The 11,511-nt window shown below is 38.9% G+C and overlaps 1 protein-coding gene across 2 annotated transcripts in view; it reads right to left on the bottom strand.

Annotated features, from left to right (window-relative positions):
- Positions 1-3,736: 3,736 nt before the first annotated feature.
- The window catches only part of CMTM8 (CKLF like MARVEL transmembrane domain containing 8), a 35,035-nt gene continuing 27,260 nt past the window's right edge, over positions 3,737-11,511 (bottom strand). The window contains exons 2-4 of one of the 2 annotated variants that reach the window (XM_041466837.1): positions 10,806-10,979; positions 6,845-6,961; positions 3,737-4,272 (exon numbers count right to left, since the gene is read on the bottom strand). In XM_041466837.1, the coding sequence (XP_041322771.1) occupies positions 4,189-4,272; positions 6,845-6,961; positions 10,806-10,979 (375 nt within the window). In that variant the 3' untranslated portion in view covers positions 3,737-4,188. The remainder of the gene's footprint in view (positions 4,273-6,844; positions 6,962-10,805; positions 10,980-11,511) is intronic. The other variant, XM_041466838.1, reaches the window with a different exon arrangement.

Genomic DNA, 11,511 nt, shown 5'->3' with positions numbered 1-11,511 from the left:
CGGGACGGGATGGCGGGGAGGCCGCGGGAGCCGCGGGGGTTTCGCTGCCGCGGGGGAGACGCCGCCGCACCCGGCCGGGACGGCGGGGTCCGGCACGGCCGGGAGCGGCAGCCGCGCAGGGAGGCTGCCCCGCGCCGTGCCGTCCTGCATGGATACAGGCCGAAGGGAAGCTTGCCAGGCTGGGAGCGGGACGCCCGCCCGGAGCAGCTCGGCGGGGACGGTGACAAACCCCGCCGAGCGTCAGAGTGCTGCGGTGCTTTGGCGTGGAGGCACAGCTGCAAACAGCGTCTTCCCACACGGCACCCGCTCTTGCCAAGCCGCCCCCGCCAATCCTCTGATTCTCCATCTCATAAAAGATAAAAGCCATTTGCATTAAATGGGCAGCAACAGGTGAAACGGTGAGGACTGTCCAGATGTCTCAGGCCCAGTGTTTGAATTAAATCACACAGCAATACTAATGAAACGCAGCAAAGGAAGCTTCATATTTCCTCATGTTTAAAAATAACTTGTTCTGCTTTCTGACAAGCGAGGTAGCAGCAGCCCTCTGATCTGGGCGTATGCCACTTTTGTATTACTGCAGTAGTGACCCCATCTCCTGCTGCTTCGTTCTGCAGTTGCGACAGAGATTCTGTTCATATTTAGTATTTAATAAGTTCCTTCAGCAACTAAAATTGTCCTAAGAGGGAAGACATGCAAGCCCAGACGACCCCCAACACACCTAAGGCCCCAGCATAAGCAATTTACTTGGAGCAAAATGGGTTTGCCAGTGTGGGCAGTGGTCCTCACTAGATGAAGCAGTACATAGTTCTGGACTTCTGCTACACCATCTTGTGGTTGCAGTAAAAGGTATTACCTGTCCCACCACATTTCATCTCGTGTCATTAGATATCAAAGCTACAACACTGGCTACTGCCACAAGAGTAAAATGCTGGCTGCTGAGGAAAAAAAAGAAAAAATTGTTCAATTTTTAAACAGCTGCCTTTGTTTTTTTTGGGGTTTTTGCCCCTCTTCTCCTTACAGTTCCCATTCGGAAGCATGCATGGCTACAGGTTTTTGTAAGTCCTGTGGAGGAAGGTTCCAGTAACTTCTTCACTTCCTATTTACAGGGTTTTTACCTGCTGGTTCAGCTTCTTTAGTTCTTTATTTCTTTTGAAAGTGTGTGTGTGACTGGGGCCCTGCTGATCTGAGTTCAGGCCCGTGAAACAGAAATAACTTTAAATTAATACAAGTAAAATAACAGACATATTTTCTACCCAGCAATAGAGGGCTTTCTGTGAAGCACTGCGACACAGTCAACCTAACTCTACTGCATTTGAAGTTTTTATTACACTTCTCCTGCTATTTACTTTGTCTTGTTAGGTGCATTGTGTATGAAGATGAAAAAAGGTACTGACAACTCCTTAATAAATGAAAATTAATGGCCATAAGTTGACATCAAGTACCCTTATGTATGTGACTTAGATTTTTCAGAGACTGTTTGTCTGAAACAAGTTAGTTATAAGTCAAACACCTTCATTTTGCAAGTTGATTAGCAGTTTGTTTATTCTTCTAAATATCTGTATTAAGAATTTCACTAATGACTTCATCACTTGACAGTTGCTCCTTTAAGGCTTCTTTCAATCTTATGAGTACTAACCTACAGCAGATACAAACCATGTTTTAATTGTTATATGAGCTAGCTTATCTTCTTTATTAATATTAGAATCTACAAATGCATTAACTCATGGTTTCCAAATCAGTATTTAAGACTAGTGAATTGGAAGATAATCTTTCGGGTACTTATGCCTTTCTTCAGGCCTGAAATTGGTGGAGCAAATTCCAAAAGGAATGCTCATCTTGTGCTGACTCCTCCAATTTTAACTAGATATTCAGAGCATTTGAAAAACAAGACAGTTGGTACCTGGGCAAGAAATGAAATACGTGGGAAGTAAGGTAATTACCTTTGTGAAAGGACAGAGCAAGGCAGGTAAGTTATGGTTTGTGAAGAAAAACAAAACAAAACAAAAAAAAAAAGCAAGGCCAAATAGAAAGCAAATTTTTGACTAGTATGTATTTTTTAAAATTTAGGATTAAGGATTCAACTCATAGATTTGTCTTTGGAAGTCATTCTGCAGATCTTCCCTGGAAGATCAGCATTGAAGTCTCAGAACATGTAGGTATTTTGCCAGAATCACTCCTTATCTGGTTTTATCTTACATTAAAGGGCTGACTCTGACATGTAACACACAGTTGCCATGACAGTTTTAGGTAAACTGGACAAAACAGAATTCCTCTTAGCTCTACTCCCTCTTACTGCCTCTATCCACAAATGAGGTCTGGGTTATGAGTTTAGACCAAACCATTGCAGTTACTACAAAATCTTGAAATGTTTGCGCAAACATAGTCACATCATTTGGAGTTGAAATAGATACATTAAATATCAATTAAGAAGGAATTTCTATTACTACTGAAGCTTTTTGACTGATGAGAAATCACTGATGAAATTTTAATTCTGGCTATATTTCTAGTCACACTTTATCAGTTGGCACTTGGATCATTTCAATGCCTTTGATTCTTTTTATTCCCAGCGATGGAAGAGAGCATACGAGACTTTAATGACACATTTTATCTGTGTAGATAAAATGCAGAGTTGGTAGCCATTCTTCCTTCTCACAAGTGGATAAATTTAGCGAGCAGCAGACAGCCTGACCTATGTTGTGTAGGCCAAGTGCAATTTGCAGACAAGTATAGGTTTTTAAATAATATCTTGGCTTCCCTTATACTGAAATCTTATGACTGACAGATAATCAAGAAGAAAAGCATGTGATTGAGAAGGCAATTAGCTGTCTGCTGATAAATCTTCTGCAAGGCACATATGTAAGTAACCACACACCATTTATTTACAAGGAGAAATAAAGAAGTTTTTTTTAAGCAGTAAGATTTTTCTGCTACCATATATTATCAACCAAATAAGCTTTTGAAGACTAGAAGGGAATCCAACTCTTCTTAATCCAAGAATAAAAGGTTCACCAGTAGTTTTAATGAGGAAAGCTTTAAATAACATAATAAAATAATCACAACCTTTCACTCACCATGTAATTTCTGGAAAAAAAATCCTTAGGTAATTTGTATTTGAAAGTAATTTTCAAAGGTATCTGTTTTGAAAGTCATATTCTGTCATACTTCTGCTTGATTCAAAGTTATTTAAATAGGAGTACCAACTTCATTTGTTAAACTAAAACGTTGCAGATGATGCCAGTAGACAGGAAAGGAGGGAGGAAATTCCTTGCTTCTTGCACTGCTGTCTTGACAATTCTTCTGTGGATTTAATCTTTGTATCATTTAATAGGATTTAGAAGCCCAGATTTTAATAAGAGAGAGTAATGGCCTAATCTGAGGAGAAGAAAGCCCAAACAGCCACAGTCTGCTGAGAAACAAGAAGTGTTTGTTACCTTTAGCCAGAGATTTGTGATGCCCTCAGTAGGCTGAGCACTAAGGGGGTGTTGTCCGGGCTCCTGCTTTGGAGCCTGTTGGATCTGAGAAACCTGTTCAGGTAATGTGTTCCAGGCACCACATTTCTTCAGCTTCAGACCTGAGCTTCAGACCTACAGTAACAGGTTCCAAAAGCAACCTCCTGATGTGAGAAACTGTTATATTATGCACACTGACAGGATCATCAGAATTCTTGGTAGTATATACTGTACTCTGAAAAAGACATTTAAAAAAGCAAGCTTCTACTCGCAGTTTACAAAACATGTACAATTGGATCATTTATTTATTTATTTTTTAAACTTTCAGGTGGGTTTTTTTTTTGCACAATGTCGCTTTTTCATACATAATAATGATACAATATCAATCTTAGTTTTGGTAGCCTTCAGTATCAAAAGTATAACTGTAACATTTAAAAAGTTACATTTACATACGTGGCACATTGAGTAAGATTTTTTAAAGGTCTAGTAGTAACAACTATACAATGTCTAGAAAAATACTGTGTTAATTTTAAAAGAAGCAGTATGAAATTTTATTATATAGTACAAAGTCAGGTTAAAAATGTCTCTAAAGATGGCATTATTATAAATAATCAATTGATCTCAGTTTATATTGTGTCACTTCTAGGAGAAATGTTCAAAAATACCTCTTCCAAGCTTTTATCAAAAGTGAATAATCCTCAAGGTACTTTACACAACAGAATTCACTTTAACAAAGTATTTACTGCAAAGTTCGTGATCGCCAGGATATAAAGCTAAAATATGTATTTCCAGCATAGCAGGAGGTAACCACGAAGGCAAAGAACTGTTGAGAAAGAGGAAAAAATAGATTAGGAAATAAATATATTTGAGAGCACTGTAATTTCTAAGGGAGGAAAAAACCAGTTATGGGACTTGGGAAAAAGGTAAATAGCAAGCTGACAAAAATGGCACACTCTCACCTGGTGCTTGTGGCCATCACCGCCAACACCGGGTAAAAGTAAGCTTACACTATGCATAGAAATATGGGCTTGGAACAGACAAAACATGACATATTTCAACTTTTTTAATAAGTTCAGCCTCAGTACGGATCTTACAGATTGGACTGCCACCAGCCTAAACACTTGCCACTTTTAGAGGCTGAGGAATTGTCTGTGGGACAATGTGAGCTGAAGCTAAGACTCCTGCCCCGCTGCTGTGATCCAGATATTGCCTAGAGCCCACCTGTACCTCAGCATGGCTCACAGTGCATCTGTTTGCTTACAGAGAAAGCTTGGATTCAAATGCAGGCCCAGACGTGCTCTCAAACAGCACTGCTGATCAGGTTACCAATTCCATAGGTCCTCTACTGATGGATAAAGATATTCCTCAGTGACAGCAACCACGCTGTCATATTACTATGCTGTCAGAAATTGATAACATTATAAGCCTTCTGTAGCAGGCTAGATTTATTTCACTTGTACTGATAAAATCCAGTTCAGCCCTAGTGCTTAAGTTCCTGTTAATCACTGCATGTTGTTCAAAGCAGACAGTATTCAACATGGTCTTAACAAAAATACCAGAATGTTTTGTGCTAGTAACTGAATCAAGTAAAGCTGTCACTATTAATAAGATTAACACTACTTTTCTAAGAGTTGAGCAATAATAGGACAAGAAGGACTAAACACAAGTTACAGGACAGGAAATTTCAATTAGATATTAGGAAAAAAAACCCCAACCCACAGTGTGAGTAATCGAACACAGGCATTGGGGAATGGCCATATTTGGAAATACTCACATTCAAGTGGACAAGGCCCTGGTAGCCTGATATGAGTTAGCCCTACTGTAGGAGTGGAGAGAGTTGGACCAGATGACTGCCAAGAAGTCCCTTCCAGCCTAAAAATATTTTATGATTCTAACGTTGTTCCTGGCTTATATGCCATCATTGGCATGGGTAGGCACTGCTGAGCATTCATCCAGGCAATCTAAGCCTTTCAACAGAGGGCTCTTGGTGAGCATTGACTAATGCAAATTTAATCTCTTACTCCAAAAAACTGTATATGATGATGTAAAATCTTATTACAATAAAATACTGTAGCATTCTTCTTTTTCCAATTATTTTGTTTCTTATTAAATAAAAGCTCCATCTAAAATCTTTCTAACAGAATGACTATTGGGGATAGATTATTTGCTAAATCCTCTGTCCATAAAACCCTTAATGGATTTTGAAAGCGAGAATCCACATTTAATAGTTTATTTAGACACTGTGTTAGATAAACATTATTAGGAAGTATTAGAAGGGAATCCAAACCTCCCCTGAGACACTGAACAGTCATGCATTTTGCATAAAACCTGAATCAGCATGGAAGCTTATCTAGCAGCAAGCAAGTTCCTGTCAGCTGCAGTGGCTGAGTAACAGATCTGTAGTTACAAACTGCCAAGAGGAGAAGACCCTGAACACCACTGAAATGACAGGGATTTAATGATCCAATTCCCAGGACAAAAACAGAGCAGGTGTTCAAGTTCCTGTGTTCATGACCATACAAAATAAGCTTCAGACAGGATTTGTGAATAGTCAGGAGGACAACTGCAGAAGCATGAACACTCAGTAATTTGGAATTATGGTATACAATTGAATTTGACTCCTGTTGCCACAACATGAAATAAGTTCTTTTACAACTCCCTTAACTTTGCTAGGGAATGTGTTCACGTAACTAAAAAAGTGACAAGGCTCTTCTCTGTTCCTTTTTTGCTTTGTTTTAAAGTTATTTTTTATCCATTTTGACTGTTTTAGATTTCTAAATCTAAGCACTAAGACAGTAGTGTCAGACTAATTAGTGATTTCATCATGTTACATGATTTTTCACATGTTGCCCTTGCAACTCAAAGGAAAGATTATCAAGAGTTGAAGCTGTAACAGGAAGATCACTGTGGAATAGCAATACCATTCCAGGGCTTTCACCAAGGTGCTGTGTGGATAATAGCTCAGCCCACAGAAAGCTGAATGCATCTTATGCACAAGTATGGAAAGTCAGCTGAGTTAGTTTAAACTGCTTTTGAAGATGTCCAGGTGCGTTGGGGTGACTCAATGCTCACACAATCTTTTTTGTCTGTTCTGATGTGCAGGCTCTGACCTCAGCCAGAGGGCTGGTAATAAATAAGGGCAAGAGAGGAGGAAATCAGTGTGATCTTAAAAACATTACTGCCTTTTCTGATGTGACTGTCATCTCCTGGTGGAATTTCCAGTCACCTCTAAAAACTATGAACTAAATTGCAGCTACTTATACGTTTTGCATGTGATCATTTCTGCAGCTTTTCAAAATGCAGAACACCTGCAACTTCAATCCATACTTCCAATGAGTCTTCATTTGCTATAACTTTACTGGATGTAGAACTGACTTAAAAAAAAATGAACTCACTGAAGAAGCTGCCCAGCTGTTGTAATTGTGGTTGTCTGGATTTTTGGTAACTGAAGATGCATCTACAATGGCAGCAATGAGATACAAAACAAAGGCACTTCCATTAAAACACAGACCCTGTTGAAAAGACAAACACGTCATTAATATGCACAGATATTCATTTTCCAACATTATAAAACTCTCTTCTGAAATACACTGAACACATACAAGTGTACACCAGAATTGTCATTCTTAACTATTTTTGCCTTCTTCCATGTTTCTGTCTGTAAGATTAACTGCTTTGAGGATCCATAAACATTGAACCATATTTTGGACAAATTGTTCTCTCCATCACACTAAATGCAGAAAAATCTTAAAGTCGGCGCCCTGCGATTTTCCAGAAGTGAAAATAAGGACTCAGTTTGGTTACCACAATATATGGGTTAGGCAGTAGGAATATGACTCTACATGATAAAAAAACAAAACAAAGAAACAAGACCAAACTGCACTTTGATTACATTTCTAATCTACACAAGGATAGAAATCAATAACTCCTGGCATATGGAGAGTATTTATAAAGCTTCCAAAACTTTGTTTTCTACACTACTGAAGGAGATAAAGAGGGTGACTTTTTTTCTCAGTTGTATGCTTCCATCTCTCAGTACCTTTCCCTTCTGTCTGTTTTTAAGAGGAGAAAGAAACAGGCAAATCCAAGGAGGAAAACAGTCTGACTGGACTACATGGGTCATCAAGACCCATGACAGATGCTGCATTTTCTCTTTCAAGAGGCAAAGTTAATGTCTCAGGGTACTTGGGTTTATGACTAAGAAAGAAGCAAAGAAGATAACAATGACCTCACATAACCCTACAGAGAGCAAACAAAAAGTTTGTTTGGTTTCTGCATGTGAGAGAGAACAGGAAAGAAAGAGTGAACAGATGTCCAAGAAGATGAAAGAGAAAAATGTATGTATGAAACTTTGTCCTTTACTTTTTCACTACTTGGTCGTGAAAGTTTCTTCGTATTAAAAGAAAAGTTAAATCCTTTTAAACTCCACTCTGCTACTTGTCTAAGGCATACAAATTTGGTGCCATGTTTAGGTGGAATGCCTCTGATATGCTTTGCATCTGGTTACAATTGCAGGAATGGGTAACTCTATATAGACCTGGTCCTCATGTACAGAATCAGCTCCCTTCAGCTTCTGACCCCAGTTTTGCACTCCAGACTGTCACACAAATATAACCTCTAACTCTGTTGTTCTAGTTGCCTAACTGTTGCCAAGCTCGTGCAACTCCAACTTATTAATTCTCAGCGTGTGACCCAGTGGATGCTAGGAACTTATGCCAATTACACACAATTTAATTAACTTTTCACCAGATTTGGCAAAATCTAAAAAAAAGCTCAAGAAGAGAAGTTAAGAAGGAACAGTGGAAAATATCCACTTATCCTTCCACAGGGAACTGGGCTGGGCAGTGCCTCAGCACTTAGATAGAGTCCAAAGACTGGCACTTGAGATTTGATTCACACACTTACAAATGAGTGGGGGTTCACCTCACCTATATCAGTTTGTCTAATAAAAGGTACTATGTCTATCCACAGATCTCTCTCCTTGTTTTATCTGGGCAGTACAGCAATAAAACATCAAACTGTCAGTTTTAGGATGAGATGCCAACAATTGGCAGGTCCTGGTGAACTTCTGTAAAGCACCGATTTAGAAACCCCAATTTGATTACCTAGAGTATTTGTTGTTATTTTCAGATTTCCCATTCCAAAAAGACTCAATTACCCTGGAAAGCTACAAATTCCTGCAATATCTTGTCATGTAGAAAAAAGAGAAAAGCACATAATTTCTGCAAAGTGCTGCTCTGGGAAATAACACTGTTGGGGAAGACGGAATGCAGTGCAAGCTGATTGGGCCTTTGCTGCCAATATATTACTCAAACCAAATGGTTCATGCTAAATTACCATCTGCTTCTTAAATTCAAATTCACCAGATTTTAAAAGCTTCCATTGATTGTTTTAGCAAAAATCTTGCACTATGAAGGAGAGTCAGTTTTGAAGCACGTCTTTTGGGTTAATTTGCAGTAAAAGTAACTGCATTTTAAGCAATTTGGTAATGTGCTTAACCTGCAAAAAGTGAATTTATGACAGAGATGTCCAGAAGTAATTTTGGATACTGCATACTATAGGAACAGTTTGAGCTAACTGTCGCCTAAGGAAGCAGAGCAATAACTGGCAGATACTGAAATTCAGGATTCTTCAGAGAATGGGGTAAAGGTGGGTGTAAACTCACTCAAAAAGATGTGTGTCATGCTCTTTCCAACAAAACTTTAAAAGCACCTATCTGAAAAGAGACTCAGCATTCCTCTTGGCCATACAGGAGCAGCAGACGACTTGTTCCCAAAGGGCTGTTCCCAAAAGCTCTTTTAATACCTTAGGGCAAAACAAGCTGGGACACAAGCATCTTTTATTTGTTTTGTATTTATTTTCTCTTTGTATGACCCTTTTATATAAAAGGAGACTACCTTTTGCACTTACATCTATGCACATCTACAATATATTTGGAATTCAGAGCAAGAAATATACTCGATATGAAACAGAAACAAATCAAATATTCCACTTTGTCTACCACATAGATCAGGGGCAACTCATTTATGTACAGTTGCCTCATAATAGCATTCAACTGATGAAAGAAGGGTAATGACCAAAGGTTTATTCAAATGGATATAAAGATGCTTTCCCTTTGAATGTACTTTACTTACATGTAATGCAATGGGGAAAAAAAAAACCCCACACCTTTAAACATACCCAGACACATTACTGCTGTAATTGAAATAATCCAACATTTCTATAGCAGTGTTACAACCTTAATGGTAATTGCTGGTTATGAAATTCGAAAATAGAGAAGCTATCTCAACATAATCCTGGTTGTTCTTATTAGTAATTGCTGTAGCTGGCTATTTATTGCAGCAGCAAATGGGAACACTAAAAGAGAAGAGTATTCTAGTATTCAATTTTAGTCACATACACAATATAGCTGATAACAGGCTGTTAGCAACCCAGAAGTCAAATACATTTCATCACAGAAATAACAGAATTCTAGTCAATAATATTTAGCTGCTAAAAAAAAAAAAAAAAAAAAAAGAACAGTATCTTACTGTATCCAACAAATGCAAAGATAAAATTTATAGTGATTCTTAGATGGGTCACAAATAGCCAGTTGGCTGAAATGACAATGACTTTTAGGATCTACTATCCTGAAGACCAGGCTGTTATGCAAATGAGGTAAAAATACACTGTTGAGAGTTAGAGCTGGCCAGGTTTGCTCAAACCATAAAAACTGGATCTGCATTTTAAGTGCCTGTGAAATTTTTCTGTAATTACAGTAGCTGTTGATCTGATTTGCTTTAACTCTTGAGCTCAAAGCAAAGGACTACATGGTGCATATTTTACATATATATAATTTTTCAGCACCATTTTCACAGCAGACTACATATGTATTGCCAGAGTGCTGCTACCTCTGAACTATCCTTGCTTTAACTTTAGCAGAGGAAGACTCATGTTTTAAGAGCCCAAGTCCTGCTTCTAAAACATGGTGTTGATTCCAGTAGGGATTTCTGCTGTTTAAGCCATATGGCCAAGTCTGTTACCTCAGAGGCAGCAACAGACTCATTCTTCATGGGACATAACCACTACAGAGAGAAAAAGAGGTCACTGTGCATAAGTATCAGTCACATACACATTAAAAATCAAGTCACTACATCAATGGCTGAACAAAATGGTGAAAGAGAGTAGAAAAAGTGCTTTGAAAGTGTCTGGGTAGTATAAAAGTTAAACACTGCAGGTATGCAGCCACACAGTAATCAGGGAAAAATCTGCAAAGAGTACAAGCAGAGTTGGTAAAATATACATGTAGAATGCACCAATATTTTATTCTCTACGAAACCCAGCAAACCTGGAACAACAAAGAATGGGTATATTTACCACCATGGTCCATGGCACCTGCGGGATCCTGGTGTAGGTCATTGTCATGTAGATGATCAGAAAGAAGACGGTGAGAACCCAGTAAAACACAGCTACAAACATCACCCAGCCGAAGGCTGGATAGAGAAAGTATTCTGTTCCAGCGATCAGGGTCCACACCAGCAGCCCCAACACCTGCAAAAGTTATGGAGAAGAAAGAAAACTGTTACACAGTTCTAGACCTCATACATTCCTTTGAGGTCGAGGGGCGACACCACTGCTGTTCACATGAACAATTTGATGAGCTGAATGGGGATGCTGCACTGGCAAAATACTGATCTGACAAAAAAGAACATAAAAAATTGGTATTACTGTGGCAGGGTGCCATAAAGGGAAAGGCATCTTATCTGTTGATTTAGCCCAACCTTTAACTACTTTGGAGCCATACTTGCAGTGGTTTTACAGCTAGCTCCCAAAAGGATTGGTTATTTTAGCTTTCTTGCTGATGTGCATGAAGGCAAATACTGCTGTTTTCCTGCCACTTTAGAAACAACAGCCTGTGAAAGACCACTGGGATCTTCAGGTTCTATCTGCCACAGTCACAGGTCATTTACTAGTTGGAGTCCAGCTCAGAATGGCCCACACCTGCTCTGTGGATCAGCAGGAACCACAGACTCAGAACAACTCCTAGACCTTACTAAAGGTAAAAGGTTGTAAAAGGTTGTAA

Source organism: Pyrgilauda ruficollis, unplaced genomic scaffold (genome assembly GCF_017590135.1).
Source record: "Pyrgilauda ruficollis isolate IOZ18807 unplaced genomic scaffold, ASM1759013v1 scaffold2, whole genome shotgun sequence".
Taxonomy (NCBI): Eukaryota; Metazoa; Chordata; class Aves; order Passeriformes; family Passeridae; genus Pyrgilauda; species Pyrgilauda ruficollis.
The sequence above is the reverse complement of the archived record's forward strand: the minus strand, read 5'-3'. Positions and strand labels throughout refer to the sequence as shown.